Raw genomic sequence first — 23,102 nt, 5'->3', positions numbered from 1 at the left:
GTAAAGATATGACTCCCCAGTGTCATACACCAAACTGTTGCTTTCAACACTTCCTTCAAATTAAAAAAGTAGCTTTACATGAGACAAAACAATCTACAACTCAAATTCCCATTCTGATACATGCAACAAATTATTATTTATGTATACATGGTGCTTTACAGACCACAGAAACAAAATTTTGATGAATGTTGCCCTTAGGATACTAAAGCTAAATTTTGACAGTGAGGAGATAACTGGAGAAACAGAAGGAAGGTAGAAGAGATGTTTCCCCCTTCTTAAAAAAGTAAATCACTTAAACATTTATATGTTTCCAAGGAGTAAATAACAATGCACTAAATACTTTGGTTCAGTGTTACATGCACAAGCCTCAAAGCTCTTGCACATCCCTCGCCTCCTCTCACACAGGAGATGAAAAGCTTCCATTTTCAATTAGCCAAACCCAGACAAACCTTAGTGTTACCTATGGTTTAAGGCAGGCATGTCCAAAGTCCATTTCAGGGCCTAATGAGGCCCACTGGTCGGTTTAATCTGGCCCCTGTGGCTGTCCACTCCTGGGGGGTAACCCCACCCCAACAACTTCAATCCTTAAAAAAGGTCAACAGCTTTGGTTGGCCCTCACGAATGTTCACTTCATCAAATCTGGCCCTCTTTGAAAAGAGTTTGAGCACCCCTGGCTTAAGGAAACAAGCCAACTTAAACTGTGGCTGATTCTTCTTTCCTTGAATCATTGCTAACATTAACTACAGTTCTGTATTTGCACAAAATTAGAATCATAGAATAATAAAATTGTGGAGTTGGAAGGGACCACGAGGGTCATCTAGTCTAACCCCCTGCAAAGAAGGAATCTTTTGGGCAACATGGGGTTTGAACCCATGACTCTGAGATTAAGAGTCTCATGCTCTACTAGTTTCTGCAGTTTGTTGAAAATGGAAAATGCAGCTGTGCCAAATAATGCAATATCAGGCGGGGGGGGGGGGAGCTCATACAGGTTAATTCCTGAAGTGAAACTAAATGGAGCCATTCCATAACTGAATTGTTTTGCACACCTCTGAATAACTAGAAATGTAACAGGATTTTTAAATTTTATTTTTTTACCTGGCGAGACAGTTTTAGAAGGCATCTTAGATCCACTTTGCATAGCATTTTCCGTAGGACAGCTTGTACCTAAAGTTTCTAGTTCCCCTCGATTTGAAGAAAATACAAGATCAAGGGAGGGAAGTTTCAACATGCATTCTACCCGTGACACAGGTAAGCAGCTGAACTTGATCTGTGAAGGCTGAACAAGAGAGAAACACATTTTTAGGACACATATCAAACCATATAATCAGAACAGAACAACTACCAGCATCTTCTGTTAACTTTTCTTTTATGCCTTTATGTGAGTGGACTATAATGATAGCCACTTGGCGGTGACATAGCACCCACTAGAGAAGACATCATTCAGCTCCAAGGAGCTTACCATATAAAGTCTGACAGCAGGGAGAAAACAGTAATGAATAAGGTGGTTAGTATCTTCTACTAACCAAAGTGATATTGTTTGTGCAAGAAATGCTTGGAGGAAAACTTCCATATGAGCAAATTAAGAAATTTAGGTTGCTTTATCACACTTCTCTTGTAACAAAAATGACACATAAATGAGCCTGTCTTAGGCTTTTATCTGTGCTAGCGATGCCTGGATTATTATAATTCGGACAACTACACTAAGCGCACAGATTGACTGTCCCCTCTCTAGCTGTTTCCGCAGTCTTCAGATTTAGCTATATTGTAAATTCCTTGGAATAAGGGTGGAATACAATGTAACAAATCAAGATATTAAGGTGTCAGTTCTCCCCCTTTAAACATTTCCAAAAACTGTGTAACACATACAAATAACTATCAGTTTTGCCATTGACTCTAATGGGACATGAACTGCCCTCAATATGTAACTCATATCCTCACCTGGACTCTTACATAAACTACAACATCAACAGGGAAGGATGAATATGCCGATGTTGATGAAGATACTAAGGAGGCTGTAGATTCTTCCAAAGGGTCTTGCATGTCAAACTGCCCCATATCCTCATCCTGTGAAGTGACAGCTAAAAAAGAAAAGAAAAAAAAGAACCAAGGATATAATTAAAACAGAAAGGAACATTTTAATGGAAGTGGATCATAAAATAAAAGATGTGGTAGAAACAACCTGTGATACCTGCATAATTCCTTTCTATTGGAGTTATAGGGATTGTTTCAAGGGCCTTCTCCAGGAAGTCTAACAGGCAAGGGCTAATCACCATTTCCTCTGGCAAGGACTGGAGTGCAACCCAAGCATATAGTTTTGCTGTTTTTACACCACCACTTCCTTTTCCTTTGGCTGAAAAGTTTGAGGAAAAAATGGTTTAGTGGAATACTAATTCAACCATTTCAATTAGAGTACAAATTAAAATACAAGGTGTGTTTATTTAAGTCAATATCACTCAAACCATTCTGGATGATTAAGACAACAATTTACTCCTGTCCAATGGACTAAATCCCATGAGGTTTTTCCATGTACAATGTTGCTTCATGTTGATTCAACTAAAACATATTTCAGTGCTTTGTCTTCAGCTCTGCTAACTCCTGCTTTCAGCACTCTCCCCTCCAATAAGCTGCCACTGCTGTTTCCCCTCCAATGCTTGCAGCTTGGTCCCCCATGGCACTGTTGCATTCTGCTCCCAACCCGTGGTTGCTGCCACACAGGAAGAAGTCAAGTTCCTTTTGGCTTGCCTTATAGGTTTCTGATAGTGCCAGCCCCACCCATCCCTGCAGGGAAGAAGGTAGCCTCTAGGCAGCCACTGATGAGAGAGATTGTGAGGCAGGCGCCGACTGCACACATGCTTTGGACATGAGCACAGTGGTCTAGACATTAGTATTTTGCTCACTGCTGCTGCAGCTAGCGGCCTGAAGCAGATGGGACTGACAAGGGAGCTAAGGAGACACAATGACCAATAGAAAAAAAAGAACAAATGGGGAGGAGTAGAAAAAAATCCTGTAAGACTTTCACAGGCAGCAACAACTAAGTAGAGACGAAGAGTGAGGCGAAAGTCTCTGGTAAGGAGGAGGGAAAAGGCTGAGATAAAACCACACTGAGGAGAAAACACAGTAAACCACTCAAGTCTCAAAAGATCAGGAACCAACCAGAGACATGGGTTGTTACCTCACAACACACTCACACAAAAACACAAATAATAATGCACAAGTCTGAGAATGTAGAAGACAAGACAAAGAACACACTCTAAACATCTGCTTCAAGTAAAGGCAGGAATGAGCTGAGACTTCAGAGGGAAAGAAATCCAGAAATTTTCTTTGCAGCAACAGCAGTCTCACTTTCAAACGCTAGGGGGAACTCAAGTCCCAGGTGAGGACATATTACACCCAGAAGAACGGATAAAAAGGAGGAGCACGTATTTACTGTTTTTTCGAGATAAGAAACAACATGCAAGAACAAAGTGTGATTTGTTCTTCGCTTGTTCTTAGTTTGTGGCTGGTGGGGAGAGAGAGTTTAACTCCGAGTTCTGGTTCTGAAGACACAATAAATTAAACCTTAGGTTAGCATAAGAACAGGGCAGGAGCAAAGCAGCTGCAAGCTCCTTTTCAGAAAACTGCACATTCGCATGATCCTGATAAGCCGCAGTTTGGGTTACACTGTCAGGCAAACCAAGCAAATATGTATGTAGACTGTGTCATATTATAATGCTTGATTTTAGTCACACAACTTTCAGTGCCAAGGCCCCTGAAGTAAAGGCAAAGTAAGTAGGGAAAGCTAGTTTTATTTGGTGAAATAAAGTTTCTACAGAGAGAAAATCTAATAGAAAAAGAACAAGAAATCGATGAGAGTCTTTAAGGTACAGGGAAGTTTCTATGCAGTAAATTTTAGCAAAAATTAGAATTACTGAATAGTATATGAATTTCTGGTATGTTTTAGGAGTTAATGACCATGACCATATCAATCAAGCAGGATGCTTTATTAAGCTATGAAGCAGATTTAGATCCAAGCATGGAACTCCACAGTATGGAGAGAATTAAAGCAAAGGTACAGCATGTAAAAGAAATCTCTACCTGATGGGAGAGGTGGGGGTTGGGGAGGAAGTAAAGATTTAGCTTTGCTGTAGGCAGGAGGCATGGCAGTATCTTTCATACCATACAACTTGGATTCTTTGGAAAGGGTTCTTGGCAGAGATGACCCTCGGGATGCATTTGGCGATTCAGTCTTTAACATCTTTGAGTTATAATGTAGCTGAAATGAAAGAAAAGTGTAGATCCATCACCAGTGTGTGCCACAAATGAAAAAAACCCTGCTTATTTATTTATGCATTCACAGCCATACTTCTCACATCTAGGCAGAGTAATAGTTTCTTCAAAACTTCTTTTTGAAAAGAAGGAAACCTATTATTTGAAGCAAATCTTTATATTGAAACATAAACATCTTCAATTCAAAACTGCTCTAATGCACTAGAAGAAAAGTCTTGCCAAACTGGCAATATTCTAGCTGTCATTTACTCAAAGCTAATTATTGTCTTTGCGTTGGGTTTCTGGGCTGCTGTCCTTATATCATTTATACAAGTTTGATAATTTTATCATTGTGATCTATCATCTATTATATTTTTAACTGTACTGGGTGTTGCCTGGAGTATTTTCTTTAAAAGAGAGAGAGAGAAAAGACGGTGTATTTTAGAATAAAATAAACAGGCTTTGTTCAGGCTCTAGTTTGCATTCCATAGTGTTAGAAACTCTGCATGTTTGTTTTGCCTAGAATTATCACAGGTGGTATCTTCTGCATTTTATGGCCTTTAAGGCTCATGGTACAAATGCCCAAACAGTACATTGCCAATGCCATGTCTACAGAAGAGCAAGGACAGCAACTGCACCATCCTTGTAAGCACTTTATGTAACCTAACTTTCGCTACATGAAGTTTCCATCCACTCAAAACACTGACAATGCCCAGGCATTTACCCACCATAATATGCTTTAGAATGGAATGCTCATCTCAGCAGATATCTCAGGGTTTGTACTGATACCTTATTTCATGGTAAAATCCAGGTTTTGCCACATACTGATCTTATACCAGAGGCTGGGTTAAAAATCTAATAATTACGCTGATGGGTCACATCAAGTTCCATCTAGCCCAACATATTGTTTCTAAAAGCTGTTTGTCTGGTTAGGTTAGCATTTCCAGGATTTACCTTATCTTGAAGGTTTCCACACTTCAACTTGGTAACAAGGTTGCTCTGTAAACTATGGAGACTATAATAACAGACAATCCACATTTGCATCATACCTTGTAAACCCAAAATAACTGTCACTTGTCTAAAATAGGATTTGTACTTCACTGCATATGTGTAATTGCCAGCATCACAGAAGCTGCATCACTGAGATTAGGAGTTAAGGGATAAAAAAACCTGTGGTTGTACTTGATCACCTTTGTTTCAAGGAAAAGACCAACATCTCCCAGCTTCCCTCCATGCTTTTTTACCTTCACATCTACACCAGGAATGTAAAATACTGTTGTTTCCAGGTCACCAGACTTCGTCTGCAGAGATGATGGAACTTTCTTTCCAGCCAGCAAGTGAGTAGTTGATGCATAGTTAGTTTGAAATTTCTTCTTTCTTGAAGGAGACTCTTGATCTAAACTTCTGGAACTGCGATCATAGCTTCTAAACAGTAAACAGCAAGGCACAGCATGACTTAACAGGAATGTAAGTGTAACATTATGTTATTTCCAAAGCTGAAAGTGAGCACTGCTAGGAATAACTGAAGATAAACCATGGGTTGGATTCAGAATTCCGTAAGCAGAATTCTAAACATGGAATGAGGTGCTTTGTGTCCTAGCTTCTCCTTCTCTTGAAGGCTCCTGTTGCCTCAAAAAATATTCTCCAGAGAGTTGAGGGCTCCTCTAGAAGAGTGTAGGAGATGGTGTGGAAGGCTGTATGCAGAATTAGTGCAAAATGCTTCCCCCTTCTGTTCATGGAAGCCTCTACTGGATCCAAGCCTCTTCTGTGAATGCAAAGACTCCTTCCATCTGTAAAGGAGTACTTCTGGGTTTAACTTTATATAGTATAATATTTAGGTCTGTTTCATTTATTATACTGCCTCCTTAAGCATTTTATTGAGGACTCCATTTACACAGACACAAACCGGAAGTAATAAAATATGTTGACTGCTGTTGCAACCCTGCAGACGTTTTGGTTGCTTAAATTCAACTGAAGTAGATACAAGTCCCATCTATGCAAAACTGCAGCCTTAGAATCTTTCCTATCAAAATGGAAAAGAGCCACCTGAATGTGGTTATGTTCCATCTATATATTCATGATTTAGAGAAGACAGACAGATCTGATCCATCAAGTTCTGTATCAGAGTTCTCGATACTAACCAAGGCTTCACATCTATAAAAAGAATGGATATTATTTAATGTTGCTGAATGGGAAAAAACAATGGCTACCTATTTAGATCATTACCTTAAAATAAAATTGTTCATTCCTTAATTTTTTTGTATACGGGACAAAATTACCACGAACCCTGTAGCATATGGAATTTAATGTAAATTGCCGGTTAATCTTATGGAGACTTGGAGAAGTTTTGTGTCAGAAGCATGCTGCTCTTCTCAGTATGGCTTAGTGAACCTGCTCTGCTTCCAGCAGGACTCTTACCTCCTTAAGCTTATGTCGTCATGTTCTTGCTGAAGCGTTGTTGGATGAAGCACACACTTTCCACAATCAATTTCAACTCTCACATCAAGTTCAAAGTCAATATTCCTCTCTGTAGTTGTGCCAGTCACACTTCTGCTGGCCGGAGATGTTGGCCACCGTTCAGTAAACAACTGGTGGACAGCAGCAAAACCTGTTGCTTTCTTGCGAGAAAGAGTCCTGTAGAAAGCAAACAACTGTTTTGGAGCTCTTGGCAAAAAGAAACGTATCCAACTTATTTCATGCAAGGACTTGAAATATTTCTTTAGTGTTTTACTATGCTACATGTAAGGGCCAAACTATATGCGAAGTGGATGTGTTTCACTTTCATTGGAAGCAGCTGTTCTAGAGTAAGATTACCAGATTGTTTTCAATGAATCCGGGGACACTTTTCAACTTCAGTAGGAATGATAGGATTTTGTATGGGGACTGATTTGTAGAAACGAGGACTGTCCCTGGGAAACGGGGACATCTGGTAACCTTATTCTAGAGGCCGCCCCCAAACTCGTTTGGATTGAGCTGTGATGCTGGGGGAAGGAGGTTTACCTCTTTCCTCCAGGTCTCACCTAAAGTCTGTTCTGACTTAAATCACTTAAATCTGACTCCCCCAAAGCCACAAGGGGGCATCCAAATCACCCTCCCTCTGGCTGCTTCCATAAAAGACACTGGGAGACCCGTAATCAGGTATGCTCTTCAGGTAAAGGGGAGCCCTAAACTTACCAAAGCTTCAGTTTCTTGTGACTTGTTTTTGTTGTTTTGTTATGCATTTTGTGTTCTCAACTTGTAGTTTTATGTTGTGGCCCACCCTGTGATCTCCAGATGAAGGGCGGAATGCCAATTTAATAAACACATTTAATAAGTTTGACAAATAAATAATAAAATAAAATTTATTACCAAAGGAGTCTTAGCAGCTTAAAATGATTTATCCATTTCCTAAAGTCTTAGCCCTTTCAAAGTAACTGGTTAGCAATGTATAATTTAAGAATAGGAATGAGGAAGTTAAAAAAAATAAATCTGAATACATGAAGCACACTTATCTTAAGTTGATATTGCAGCGCACATGTGATTCAGATCACTCAAGCATTTAAAAAGGATTTAGGAAAACAGCAAATGCTTTATATGGAAGCAGACTATTAGCCAACCTGCATCCCTCCAGATGTTAAGAGTGATGGATTTCTTTATCTAAATTACTGTCAAGTAAAAGCTTAACTTTCACAATTAAGATATTGTTTTTAATAATATGCTCACTGTGTTTTCCTGTAAAAATAAGGCCTCTCTCTTTCATGATCATCTTCCTTTTCAGAATCCTCACTAGTTGAAGACAAGCTGTCATCTCGTCTTCCTTCTTCAGGCTGGAAGGGAATGCTTGGTGAGAAGACAGCTGGAGTTTTGGGTGAATTGAATACTGAGCATGATCCTTCACTAGTGGATGAGTAATGGGATGGACCATCAATGGTTACTGACAAAAGATCCAATTCTGTCTCCTCTGGAAACTAATTGCAAAGAAAAAAAAAAGACATTCAAGTTATGGCTACTATCTCTATCAGAGGGAGTTGGGAGAAATCAGGTGTCTGAAAGGCAAAGCACATCAAAAAATTATCCGAAGTAATATTTATTACTTTGGACAGTCCAAGGAAATTAAGCCATGAAACATGTTTACAAACAGATGAGTGAATGATCTAGGACAAGCACCTTAGAAAGAGAAATTAAAAAAGAAAGCAATAAGCTTAGGTTGGGAATACATACTAGTATGTATGATGATTTTATTAAAAAATTTAAAAGCAAAGCTACAGAACAGCAAGAAACCCCAAGACCACCTGCAAATAAGAGGAATGAACAGAAATTGTTAGTGAATGGGAGTGCATGCAAAATTCTGGTGGTACAAAAGGTATAATACTATCTTTACAGATATGCTTTTAAAGATCAAAGTAAAATAATTAATACGACCCTAGGCATTTTTAAGGATAAAAGGTTTCAAGAGGCCTTCATGAATACTGGTTTGGTTTTAGATGAGCATTTAAGTTTCAAGGAACGCTGAAATATGTATAGGGATCAGGATGTGCCAACTGTATCCTTCTATCCTGGCTTGCTTTTCTGGTTTGTTAACTGACAATAAAGTTCATTGGTTTGGACATAATAGAGAACATGCATGTACAATTCGGATGTCATTAGAAAATGACATGTTTAAAGTGTTTTGTGTATTTTCCTTCTGATTCCCATACCCTGGGTAATGTTTTATGCCTTAAGATCTTGCGTTTAAACATCCTGATATAATGTTTTGGGCACTCATTTAGATTGTCATTCATCGCCCATTATTTTAAGGAGTGGAATCTTGTCTTGGCCTTTTTAGAACTATCAGTGTCAATATTCTTGGTTTGTTTAGTGAGACAGGATACATTTCTGATGAGGAATAACTGATCTTTCATCAGCAATCTGTCACTGACCACACCAGCTGAAAAAGTCAGCCTATGACAACAATCTAAAATTTAGCTTCATATTTCTGACTTACAAGGTCCTCTACCTCCTGCCTTTGTTTTAGAGATAACTATTTGTAGTTTTAAAGTTTTAGCAATCCAAATATGTTAAAGACACCCTACAACCTACCAGACTTCCACGGAGAACAAGCTCCAGAAAAAGAGAAATGATGAACACCACCCAAGAAAAAGAAGTACTGCACTTTGCCATATTGCCAGGTTTGCAAGTGTGTTGCCTGTATGCGTTATGATTAGCTAAGAGAGATGATCAATGAAGCGCTTTTCCATGCGATTAATTAGTATACTTATTGATTTTGCAAATACCTGAAAATACCCTTCCCCTGGAAGGCTGGATTGTTGTGCAATCCCCAAAACTGTTTTATTCAACTTAATTAAAAGTGAAAAAGAAACAAAAATTAAAATAAGCATATCGAAGACACTGGCATGTTTAATGTGGTAACGTTGTATACAAACCAAATTTCATTAGTGAACATAGCAATGGCTACATATGACAAATTACTGAAAAATTTAATACACCAAGCATGACAGAATGCATTATATGGATAACATGCGCATGTATGTGACATAATATACAAATATACTAATAAATGCACATACTTAAAATATGTATATCTTTCACACCCTAGTTACTGAACTGAAGGTAGTTTAAAGAATGCAGAATTATATCTGAATACATTTTAATCTTTCTTTACTTGGAATCTTTGAAATATGCATCTAGGGTACTGAAATGCCAGACAAACTTTCCCATCTCTATGTAACCATCACCTATTCTTAGTATATATTTCATCATGGGACTTAATGAATGCAGCACAACAGCTGATGGCTGTCTTACCGTGTCCTGTATGTTGAAAGTGACTCTGGGTCCAGGAGATGCTCCATCTACACGTATTTCTGGGAGGTCCTCACTTTCTCCAAGACGTGTACTATTACATATATAAAAAGTCATTTAATATTATTAATGCAGAACTTCTCAGTTATTCTATTCACATAGTAAATCTAAAGGGTAAACACAGAGGCATTTCTGACAGTTGCTCCATTATTGTGGGGCTCCTTCTCAATTTAGAGCCACAACATGAACATCTTCTAGATGTTCTAGTCCTGGGTCTTTGGATTAGGCAGATTAAATGGCAATTCAGTGACTTGCAAGAAACCAACTATTTTGAATGGTTAGGAGCGACACAGCTGCACTGGATACAGAAGGCATATATAATACTTGATTTAAAGTGGTAAAATGTATTGTAAAGACACCTAGAAATGGAATGGAAAAAGCTGAAGGGGTGGGGCCTTTCAGATGGGGTTGGCTCAATTTTCAGTCATTTCCATCCAGTTCTATGGGACAAAGTAAGTGGAAGGCAAAGAGGGTAGGCAAAAACTGAATCCTTGGGGAAACCTAAATTACTAGACAATAATGAGCAGATGAAGAAAACATACAGATTAACATCTTTGACCTCTGAACAAGTATATGCATTTGTGTGTGTTTTTTAATCACCTTACCTTGCTCTGTCCATTCTTTTCAAAGGTGGCCTTCCAGATGCTGTAATACTTTTGGATCGATTATAGCTAGGTTTGTAGCCTAAGCCCCATTTGTCTTTCAGAGATGCTGCCTAAAACAATCAAACAAAAACAACATTATTTCAATATTCCATCAACAGGACACTTACATAGCTTGACACTAAGGCAAATCAACTATTTAGGAATGATACTTACCTACACATTCACACAGGCTACAAATATTGTAAATCAAAGGTATGATACTGAAAAAGTTAATTATGCTGAAGTTCCATTGAGATCTGAATCTATTTGGCCAGCTGGGTCACATTCTACATTAGGTCTGCTTAACGTAAGGTCTGTGAATAGATTTAGACTCGCTCCTTAGAGCTATAGGTTCCAAGGAGCTTTCAAATGATTGTTGGGCTGGATCAAAAGGTTGAGCAGGGTTTCAAGAACTTCTCAAAAGTTCAGTTTAAAGCCTCTCATGCACTTCTCCTGCAAGTAGATGATTGGCACTCTTTGCTTACCGGAGACATGCATAAGATGCTTCAAACAGTGCTACTGAAAAGCAATGGAAGGCAGTCTCCACACTCATGTTTCAGCTGAAATGGGAGTGTTGGGGTTTTCTAATGTGTTTCTCCTTCATTTAACATAGAAGGGGACAGCTGCTTCAAACAAGACTTTAGCAAAAGGGCCCTGTGCTCCTGTTTCAAGCTGAAATAGAAGGGCAGCACAGGGCTGTCTTAAAGCCTGGGCAAGTCTCCTCATGCTCCTTTTAAACTTCCCAGATCAGATGTAAAAATGGAGGGGGGGGGACCTCACAGTGCTGTACATTAGATTTGGCCCGGGAAGCCAATCTTGATAAGGATCTGGCCTTTGGAGCCGAAAAGGTTCCCCCACACCTTTGATGTAAAGAAGGAAAAAAATAGTAATTGTGAACACAGCTCCAGAGAGAACAGTAAGCCAGCACAGATCTGTGGTGGAGAGTATGGGACAGCAGGTACTGTGAAATGGAGAGAGGAAAAGGAGGATGGGTTCATATAATCTATATTATATGGAAATAGGTGCAAAAAACCCAGAGCTGACAGAAATTGCTAAAAACGAAACTGCTGACTTGCACCAAAAAGGCTTTTCCATAGTTAACACTGAAATTCATCCCTCTTCTGTTAAAAACAAAAAATGGCTCTCAGAGTGACTTATGTACCTGTGTCTTGATATTTATTTATTTAAAATTTACACCCTGCTTGATTGTAAAACAAAAACACCCCTCAAAGTGGTTTACAAAAGGTAAAACTGTAAAATTATCAATAAGAAGAATTAACAATAAGAACAATGCAACATTTTGAAAAAGAACATTTCAAAACAAACTACAGCCAATCATTTCAAAGTAGCAGTCACCAAATGCCTGGGTGAACAGGAATGTTTTCAAATTCCACCTAAACACTAATAACAAAGGGGACAGCTACACAGAGGGCATTCCGTAATTGGGGGGGGGGGGCGGATCACTACAGAGAAGGTCCTGCCATGTCAGATTCAGTGTTCTTCTATCTTTTTAAAATGTGAAAACAATGTTCATGTAGCAATGTTACTGTGCTACAAAGGAATCTTAAGAATTGCTCACCCGCATACTTGACCTGCGCAGTTTTTTACGAACATCACGGCGAATATCATTGACAGCAACCGACTCCAATTGCTGATAACGTTGAATTTCTTGGTTTATGGTTCCTTCACTTGCACCCAGTTTCCTGAGGACAAAATGGTGAAAACTCTGAATAGAAAACTAAAGACAATTTGGTGTGATGATTAGAGCGGTGGACCTGGAAAGGGGAGGCACGGGTTCAGGGCATTGGACTAGATGACACTTGGAGTCCTTTCCAACTCTACAATTCTATGAAATCCTGACACCAGCCAATTTCTTCTTGCCGGACAGAGTTGTTGTGAGGATAAAAGAGGACAACTATATGCCAAGGAGATGTTTGGAAGCATAGTGGCATAAAAATGTAAGATACAGTTTTAATCAAAAAGGCAGGTCTCTCACAGTTGATTTAATTATTCTGATTAAAAATTTTTTTTTAGAAAGGAAACACGCACACTTACTTTAGATCATCAATTACTTTGGCTTGTTCATTCAGCTCCCTTATGTCCACTAAACGTTTCACATACTTTCTTCCTCTCTGCTCTCCAGTCTGGTTATTAGATATCCCCTGCCTCCTATAGTCAGCATTCTCCTATTTAAGAATTAGAAAAGCATTTCATGTCATTGTCTGTTAAAAGTGGTAGCATTTAAGCAGAAGACCAGGCTTTCTATCACCAATCAAAACAGCATGCAAAATCAGTTTGAAAAGAAGCCAGCTGATTCTTGATTTGCCAGTGACCCACTGATTCCACCATTCATTTAAAGAGATGCTATATTTGCTACATACATGTCCCCATGAGCAAGATCTGCCCGCTTTTAAGTGTGAATTGTTAGGATAAGCAGTATCACTTGATGCTGATCCCGACAGATATTCTACAGGAACAGAGTGACGATGGCTTTTGGGGCTCAAGCCCAGCAGGTGATTTACAATCCGCTGCCCAAAAGTGAGCTTGTGTACATCTCCACATAGTGGGCCACCTTCTGATTTCTAAATGATAACAAATAGCAAGATTAATAACTCAGGAAACGTAGATGCCACCATTCTCCTTATCGTCTGGCCCTTCTCTTAGGGTTCCTTGCAGATTCTCTTTCTATTCTTTCCCACAAACCTTGGCTCCCACATGGTCTACTATGTATTACTGTTAATTCCAGAAAGATGTAGCAAATTCATCTACTCTCCACTGATCCCGGTCCTGTTATTCCTGTACATAACCAAGCTGTCCCTCACTTGACATCAACTAACTGGAATTTCTACTTGTCAGGGTCTGCAGATTGACACTGGTTTGCAGATAATCTTTAAACTAGGTTAAGGTTTGTTGTTTAAAGCAGTGTTAGCCAATGTGGCACCCTCCAGAGCTTGTTCAACTACAACTCCCAACATTCCTGGCACAGGCCATACTAGCTGGGGCTGATGGGAATTGCTAGACTACAACATCCAGGGTCACTATGTTGGCTACCCCTGACTTAAGAGTCTTCAACAAATCATTTCTTTTTTTAAAAAACCTACTACTACACTGTAAATAAATTTCAGTAATGGGATAACTAGCTCTTTAATTTTAACTGAAGAGACCAATACTATGCATGCTTCTTTGGAAGTGAGCTCAATTGGACTTGCCTAGTAAACATATGCAGAACTGCAGCCTTAATCCAATACCAACATTCAAAGAACTGTAAAACTAGTTCTGGGGGGGGGGGGGTCCAAAGAAACTTCTTTTCCTCTAAACAACAGTTCAGCAATGGAAACTAAGGGGAATTCTAAAAGCAGTCTGTGCTATGTTCATTAGCTGTTCAAACAATACAAACACATACCACTGAGCTTAATGAAAGCTCCTTGCCAGAGTCTGAGCCCACAAATATAACTTGAATCATGCTGCACTCTGTTAATACATATTACGAAATTCTTATGTCTAAGCAAATATGCAGTATGCCAAGCTGCTATTTTGCTTCATGTATTAAAGTAAAGGTAAAGGTACCCCTGCCCGTACGGGCCAGTCTTGCCAGACTCTAGGGTTGTGCGCTCATCTCACACTATAGGCCGGGAGCCAGTGCTGTCCGCAGACACTTCCGGGTCACGTGGCCAGCGTGACAAGCTGCATCTGGCGAGCCAGCGCAGCACACGGAACGCTGTTTACCTTCCCACTGGTAAGCGGTCCCTATTTATCTACTTGCACCCGGAGGTGCTTTCGAACTGCTAGGTTGGTAGGCGCTGGGACCGAACGACGGGAGCGCACCCCGCCGCGGGGATTCGAACCGCCGACCATGCGATTGGCAAGTCCCAGGCGCCGAGGTTCCACCCACAGCGCCAGCCGCGCCCCTTCATGTATTAGAATTATATTTAAGATTTATTAATCAGTTTACTAACCACACTAACAGCAGGAGACATGTTATCAACTTCATCCTCATCTGATAGGTCAACCATGTTAACGGAGTTAAGGTCAGCAATGTCATCTAAATCTTCTTCTCCTGTCAATGTTGTAAGGGTATTTCCTAGAGCATTTAATCTTTTCCCAATGTTAGGATCCATGTGCACATCAATGCCACACATCTTCCATAGCACATTAAGGGTCCATGTCCCAGCACTATTACTTTCTGTTTTGATAGACAAAAGGGGTGGGAGAGAGAACATCACATTTTTGATTTAGGTATGCAAAAACTAATATCTAGTATTTCACCAGCAGCTTAAGACATTTTTTTCTCAGTTGTAATGTACATGGTTAGAAACATCATAGCAGTTTACCACATTCTGCAATGCACATGCTGCATACTCTTTTTGTCTTTTTGGCAGATGGGAAAAAAGAATAAAATAATGAAGGATTGGCACAGGAACAAGAAAAAATGTGCAGTGCTTTCTTCAAATGGGCAATTAAACTTTATTTACTATTGCTATTACTTTAACATTTACCTCAACATCTCTTATATTTTAACATTCTTATTCAAAGGCTGAACAGAATAATCACACACTGAACTAGAATTGGAAGAGACCACAAGGGTCATCTAGTCCAACCCCCTGCAATGGAATAGTTTGCTCAAACCCATGACACCGAGATTAAAAGCTATACAGTGGTACCTTGGGTTACATACGCTTCAGGTTACAGACTCTGCTTACCCAGAAATAGTACCTCAGGTTAAGAACTTTGCTTCAGGATGAGAACAGAAATCGTGCTCTGGCAGCGCGACAGCAGCGGGAGGCCCCATTAGCTAAAGTGGTGCTTCAGGTTAAGAACAGTTTCAGGTTAAGAACGGACCTCCGGAACGAATTAAGTACGTAACCAGAGGTACCACTGGACCAGCTTTTGTAACATTCTATAATGTTTTAATCCAACTGTTAAGACCCCCCCCCACCAAGGCTACAATTTGTTCCTGAATATAAATCTCCTGTATTAAAGACTAAGATGAGATGACAGATGCACAATAAAAAGGAAGACTCACACAGAGACTAAAGCTGCTTTGAAATAAGTGCTGATTTGAAATAGCTTTTACCTGCAGCTGCTTGCCCTGTTGTTCTTGAGCACACTTCGTAGGTGCCATCTGGCACTACGCCTAAAGATGTAAGAAAACTACAGTGAACCTACCATCACATCACAAGGCTTTTTAGGTGAAACTTGCACTAATATAGAATCAATCATTTCCTAATGATATTTCGTTCTCCTGTGGTGGTTAAATAAACAGGAGTGGATCAAGATGCTCCTTTCAAATAGAAGGATTCCTTCTGTCCACAGAATGGACTCTGTAAATCAAAGATCAACCTTCCCTTCCTTCTGCAGTGCCCTGTGTCACCTCCCCACAGGGTTCTGGTTGGTTCCTCACCTCTGGAGAGCTTTTGGGGGCAGGCATACAGGGTTGCAGGAAGAAGCAGGAATCACTGAAAATCACTTCCCTCTATTAAATTGGCAGGAGTGGCCCATGCATGGAACTCTGTTCATGGGAAGACTGTATCCACCCCATTAATTTTCTTGAACTGGCATCTGGACATTTCTTATAGTAATACTAAATTCTTATTTCTGTATTCTTCTATATAGGGAAGACATTCCCCTCACCCCACCCCCAAAGCACTTTTGGATGCCATTTGTTCTGAAAGTGTCTGCCCAGTGATGGAAGGGTCCTATTCAATTGAAAGAGACAGGAGTCAGTTTCAGCACACAGACACCAACCCATGTCTCCTATAAATCTGCTCTGGGAAGAACTTCTGAAGTCATGTAGGACAGCAAAGGTGAGAGGGAATCGACAAAAATGACTTCTCTCCCTGTTCCACTAGATAAGCCCTGGTGCTGACACACCAATGGATGATCCAGAAAATAAGAATTGCTTACTTATTTTTCTAAACATGAAGGTGAAACACAAGTTAGGGTGTATTCCATGAATGCATCCCATCAGTACAAGTATTCCCACTTGAGCAATGAGACCCCCCTTTTTTCTCCCTTTGTGCATGCCCCACACCCTCCCCAAATATATTCCAGAGGGTTGGGGAAACCCTGAGAACAGATTTAGTAGGGGAAGGAGAGGAAGAGAGAGTTCTATTGTGCAAGCAGAAATCCTTGTGCTGAGAGAACGTTCATGGAACACTATGTAAGAAACACCTTATGCTTTTTTTGTGGAGCTTCTCAAAATGTTCAGAATTAGCAGTAGCGGAGACAATAAGATAAATGCTTACAGGCATTCATGACTAGATCTCCTCGCACTTCTGGCTTCCAGTCATCCCAGCTTGTTTCAAAGCCATCAGCAAAGCGAATGCAGAAGTTTTTAAAATGACCTTTGCTGACAAGAGATTCTGAAGAGCAGGCAGTAATTAAAGTACTTTCAATGGTCAGGACTAATGCAGAACCAGTGTCCAGATCAGCTGTATGATTAGACTGAAAAAAGCAAGGAACTATTGTATAAAAGTCTATTTCAGAAAGAAGAAAGAATTCAGGCTGAATTCCTCACTCATAGTCATTTCTAGTTTCCCTTTATGAAGTAGGTACACACACACACACACACACACACACACACATCAAAATTAACCTATATAAATTAGTATTTAATCAATAACTGGATTCCTGGCAGCTCTCTTAAGATCAACCCCCTACAGCAAATTCCTGCTTTTCGTTACAAGTATGCGCAAACTTGTAATTAAGCCCATCTTTATGAGTTTTAAGGGTTATTTCCTAATGTTAGTTATTTACTTTACAGTACCTAGCATTATCTAGTTTTACAAAACATCATTTTCATGGATAAATCCATGATAAGCAGTATTTTTAACAAGGTAGCATACATCTAGAGGCTGCAGCAGAACATATATCTGGAAAAGGTAGTTTTTCAGTTTCAAATCTAACATGAACTTCACAGGAATATATAGAGGCTCTCAGTTACATTCTACATTCTATTACACATGGGGAAATACAGCTCATCAGATGTTATTGATAACACTTATTACTTACACAGTAACTCTGTTTTTCTTTCTGTCCCCCAAAATTAATCTTGTGGCCCTGCCTCTGAATCTGTACCAATATTAAAAGCATTACATTGATATGTTTTGGTCATTGAGATATTTTAAAAGCAAAAGTATAACAAGATATGTATCGTATTCAACACTAAGTCACCCAAACCTTTTAGCTTCAATTTTATGGTACATATCATACAATCCCAATTGTATCCATCATTATAGATAATCATTAGATTATGATATAACAGTAAATATACATTCTTTCATTTATTTTAATCCATATCAACTGCAATTTATTAAATTATAAGTTGTTTTTTCCTTATAAGGCTTTAAGAGTAGTGTATATTACATTAATTCTTTCAGGGACAAGGTCAGGGACAAGAAGAAGAAGAAGAAGAAGAAGAAGAAGAAGAAGAGGAGGAGGAGGAGGAGGAGGAGGAGTTAGATTCGATATCCCGCCTTTGACTCCCTTTAAGGAGTCTCAAAGCAGCTAACATTCTCCTTTCCCTTCCTCCCCCACAACAAACACTCTGTGAGGTGAGTGGGGCTGAGACTTCAAAGAAGTGTGACTGGCCCAAGGTCACCCAGCAGCTGCATGTGGAGGAGCGGAGACGCGAACCCGGTTCCCCAGATTACGAGACTACCGCTCTTAACCACTACACCACACTGGCTCTCAGTGAACTCAACTATTCTACTAAGAGTAGACACTGAAATTAATGAACCAAACTTAGTCGTGTTTACTAACATCAGTGGAACTATTCCAAATAGGATTAGCATTGAATACAACCTAAATTGATTAATTTATGAAACATTCACAGTTTTAGTTTTTTAAAAGATGTACATTGTTAATGGTTACTATGTAGGTATACTTTAAGATCCTATCAAATACTTAAAAGAATATTAAGAAAATAAATTGAATCTATAAATATTAGTAAAACAACCATCTTAATTGTAATCTGAAAAACGTATTTCTGAAATTAAGATAAACCACTTGCAAGTCTTCAAACATTTCAACATATTCAGTTTTGAGATATCTAACCATCAATGAAAAGGATTACTGAAATTTTTAAGCTTTGTAGCTTCTCTCAAACAATAATTATTACCCAGAAGCGTACTGATACTGCAATAGTAAACTTCAATATCATTTAATTTTTAAAAATTATGTTATTTTCTTTAATACCTGTGGTGTATTGGTGATGGGCAGGCAAATTCCCAAGTCATTAACTGTTAGCTGGAGGAAGAGTGTCCCAAAAGCTTGAGCAGATGTCTGCTGGATTCCAGGTAACATATCAACTATTTCCTTTGTAGCCATATGAATATCTTTATTCAAGGCCATTCTCTGTTCATTCCAGTTGTCATAAGCAGCCTTGTAGTTCAGCCAGAAAAGCACAGCTTAGCAAGGGGAAAAAATGTTTTCACTATTTTAGAACAAATTAATATAGAAAATCATTCTAAGTTCAGCTATAATAAATTGCTGTGCCCTGTCAGTTATTGAACACATGTTTCTCTGTCTTGTTCTGCTTCTGGACTACAATATATGTTAACATGGCAGGGAACCAAGTCAACATGATTCCGGCTATTGGCCTTTTAATGAAAGTAATATTTCCTTGCCTAACCATAGTTTTCAGTGCACATGTCTATTTTGGTAAAACAAAAACCAACACAAAGTCCACTAGTACCTCTGTCAAAGGCCACAGGCTGAGCAAAAACAATTGGCCGGTTCAAAGTAATGAGCACAGCTTCTCGATCTGACGAACCGCTGATTTCTTCTCTCAGAGCATTTCGTAATCCAATTCGGGTTTTAAAATAAGCAACTTGATGGAAGTCTGACCCAGCTTCTTCATAAACCTTAAGACATTCCAAACATATCAACAGGGAGAACACAGCAGACCAAAAAACCAAGCTTGGCAGGATACAAACATAATAATTTTAAAACGGAGGTATTCTTAAATGTAACTTGTTGGCTAGGGACCAGAGTTGGAGCAGATTTGGGGGGAGAACGGGAGACCAAAAAAGAAGCTGAGAGCACCTCGTTTTGTGAGTGGAATTCAGCTTAGTAGAACAGGGTGCTTTGAGCTCTGTGCCCCCTCTACTCCCACTCACTGAAGCTTTTCAGGATCCTGTTTACAGAAGGGCACATGGGGATCTAATCCAAAGTTTTATAAAGCTGTGTTTAACATTTCTTTCTTCATTCCATTTTGAGAACCATAAAATGTCACCAGCAGGCTATAAAATCATAATCACTCACCTGATGTTTAACGATTTGTCCCAGTGCCAGATTTAAGTCCACTTGGCATTTACCGAAGAGCTTTAGGTAGCTGGCACTACCAGGCATTGCTTTGGTTTGCAATCTATTTGAGAGCTCCAGTTCTATTAGTCCTGTTTCAAACCTTACCGCCCTCATAGATGGTGTGGTGGCTGTTACCTGGATACCCTAATAATGTAAGGGAAAGACTTTAAATACACACCTCAGTCTCTCAAACACATTTTTATAAACATATCATTTAAGAAACCTTCTGCCTTTCACAACAGTTTCCATGAAAGGTAATAATTCTTTTGTTTGTTCCTTTAGTTTGGAAAATATTATTATAGGATAACAAACCACTGATAGACATCCTAATACCCAAGAGAGAACGAGATCCCCTGCATTCTCATTCATTATTGATTTCACAGTTCACTACAATATTACCACTGGCCACACTTGGAAGAAGCCATGAATATCAAACATACTTTAAACTGCAGACTCAGGGAGTAGAGGAGAATCTTTGGCTTTTCTCCATCAGTTGTTCCATCATGTTCATTCCAAAGAGGAATAGGTTGCTCCCCTCCTGCATTTATAATTAAAACAACACAGTTCCAGAATTCAATTAAGCATTTGTCATTTCCACAAAATTAAGGCTGAGGACGGGTTTAAAAAAACACACCACACCTATCCAATTCTCTAAATGCAACTGCCCAATATGATCCAGCTGTCATTTCTCCAGTCCCAAAGGTGAAACAAGATTTGAGGACTCAAGAGTAGTTGTAAGAACAACAAATATTAAATGATTATATAGTATTAGAAATGGACAGACATTGTTTTCATAGTACCCCAACCCATTCAAAACATGCTGGCATGTATAAACGGCATACATTGACTTAGAGATAATTGCTACAACACACTGATTACTATTATATCTGACTAAAACAACAACAGCACAGTTTTAATGACAACAAAGTAACTGTGCCATCTCTCCAACAATGAACGGCATTTGACGAGTGGTAACACTGTTCCAGAAAATTACATAATAAAAGAAATAGTAAGTCAGTGAAATTTTGCAAAAACGCATTCCTACCAAAGGGTGGTATTTTAATATTAATCATTTCCAGAGCAGATTCACTGAAATCAATTTCAATTGGTCTATTCCGAATATATGACTTAGTTGGATATCATCCACAGTGTGTAACTATTGCCTGCTTGTGTCTAATACAGCATAATGGAAACATCATAGTCCACATTTTTTGAATAAAATATGTGACTTCAGTTACCATAAATAGGAGGAAGCAACGTTAGTGTGGAGCTCTGAGTGCTGACTGTTCAGTTTAGTAATGTTCTCAAGCAGTTAGGCTTACCTGAGACTTTCTGTATAACTTCATTGACCTCTTTCATAAATACTTTCTGCACAAAAACCAAATGGTTCAAAAGGTCTGTTGTCAGATTATGCTCAAAGGACCCAACCTGGGAGGAAAGGGAGAAGCCTTTTAACAGATGTTGATTCATGATGAAGGGCTTGAAACAAACAATAGGGGAAAATGTAACATTTATTTTTGAGATGGAAGAATTTCTAAAACTAAAATACACACAACTCGAGATACAATATAGTTAGGAAGATTTATGTTGCAAAACCTGGATGTAAGGAGCCACATGGTAGAAGCAAAACTGTTTCAGACATCGTACAATTACATAAGCAATCATAAAAATATACTGTTATGTAAACTTTAAATATACAGGCATAATGTCTAAATGCTAATGCTTTTTTATTGGAAAAAATCAGGCTAACTTGCTTTTAACACCTGATTCTATCAGTAATTTTAATGCATATTTTATCTAAACCACTGTGAGGCTTTGATGATTAAGTTGCATATAAATCCTGTTAAAATAAAAATGATAAATAATATATATATATATAGACTACATACCTCAGCTACACAGCGCAAATAATTTCCCTGGAGATAGTAACCTTGCTTAGTGGGCAGCTCATCTATACTCCATATTTGATCTGAATAGGTATCGTGTTCTTCCATTATGTATTTGCCTGACATAGTTACAGGAGGAAGATTAAGACTGGCTGAAGGAGGTATGGTAGACATATCAGTGGCAGAGACTTTGGAAGTGAACCGCAACCTGTGATTTGGCAGCTCAAATGTAAACATTGTTTGTGCACCTGTGAAAAGAAAACAGTCAATTGACTAGTCTACATTAATGCACTGCAGTTACAGAAACAGTCACCCACTTCCTACTTTCCATGCCAATGCTATCCCTTCCCCTTGATGAGGCTGGATTTCAACAGCTTTTATCTCATCTCATTCCTCAGACGGTATGGAAATTATGCAAGTGCAAGGGAGGTACGCCTACCAGCTGTCCCAAAATACAACCATTACCATATTGGCCCAAATAAAAGCCGCACCTTTAAAATTCAAGGGGAGAAAAGACAAAAAGACAATACCCGAATATAAGCCACTTCCTTAAAATTCTGTAGGCACTCACACCTGTTCTGTTTTACCGTACATCTGTTTCAGCAGTGATATCGCAAAAGACAATTTATGTAAGGTTGAAAATTTAAGCTGAACTTTAAACTTTTCACAGTCAGAATTTGGGGAAAAAAGTGAGGCTTATATTCAGGCCAAACAGTACTTTTTAGAACCTATTCTATTCCATTAACAGCTATTCAACTCCATTAACAAGCTAAAAATAAACAACAGAAATCAATGAACAAAGTACACTGCATATGCAATATTAAGATAATATATCATCTCTGTAAGACAGGTGGAGGTTCATATTTAAATATTTGAGAGTTAAACCCCCAAACCTTTTTGTTTCATGGCACTCAAACATCACTGAAGACCTAACTGTATATTGAACACAAAATATTACATATTGCTGTCTATTTTAAAATCCTTCCTGAGTGTGGCAATAGCAATTCAAGCAGCCGCTAAAATGTGAACTAATGACGCTTTGTTGTGATGCAGAACTATTCTCTTTGCAAAAGCAAAACAGACAACTGTTGTTTAATGATTTAGCTACTTTCCAAACTCAAAATCAATGCATTTTTTTACACCTAGAGCATTCCCACATGTGCCAACCAACCTGGGAACACCC

At 38.9% G+C, this 23,102-nt stretch overlaps 1 protein-coding gene across 1 annotated transcript in view; it reads right to left on the bottom strand.

Moving 5' to 3' along the window:
* The window catches only part of BLTP1 (bridge-like lipid transfer protein family member 1), a 101,139-nt gene that overhangs the window by 11,086 nt on the left and 66,951 nt on the right, over positions 1 to 23,102 (bottom strand). Inside the window, 22 exon segments of the mRNA XM_082238478.1 lie at positions 1,096 to 1,276; positions 1,939 to 2,078; positions 2,189 to 2,350; positions 4,075 to 4,252; positions 5,490 to 5,670; positions 6,664 to 6,879; positions 7,948 to 8,192; positions 9,498 to 9,560; positions 10,027 to 10,117; positions 10,689 to 10,798; positions 12,307 to 12,430; positions 12,783 to 12,913; positions 13,109 to 13,309; positions 14,684 to 14,910; positions 15,802 to 15,861; positions 16,973 to 17,171; positions 18,924 to 19,135; positions 19,423 to 19,591; positions 19,992 to 20,177; positions 20,474 to 20,571; positions 21,356 to 21,461; positions 21,923 to 22,167. Coding sequence (XP_082094604.1) covers positions 1,096 to 1,276; positions 1,939 to 2,078; positions 2,189 to 2,350; positions 4,075 to 4,252; positions 5,490 to 5,670; positions 6,664 to 6,879; positions 7,948 to 8,192; positions 9,498 to 9,560; positions 10,027 to 10,117; positions 10,689 to 10,798; positions 12,307 to 12,430; positions 12,783 to 12,913; positions 13,109 to 13,309; positions 14,684 to 14,910; positions 15,802 to 15,861; positions 16,973 to 17,171; positions 18,924 to 19,135; positions 19,423 to 19,591; positions 19,992 to 20,177; positions 20,474 to 20,571; positions 21,356 to 21,461; positions 21,923 to 22,167 — 3,525 coding nt within the window.

The sequence above is a fragment of the Podarcis vaucheri genome, assembly GCF_965113315.1.
Source record: "Podarcis vaucheri genome assembly, chromosome: 9".
In the NCBI taxonomy this organism is placed as follows: Eukaryota; Metazoa; Chordata; class Lepidosauria; order Squamata; family Lacertidae; genus Podarcis; species Podarcis vaucheri.
Note: the sequence above shows the minus strand (reverse complement) of the source record. Positions and strands in the feature narration are given on the sequence as shown.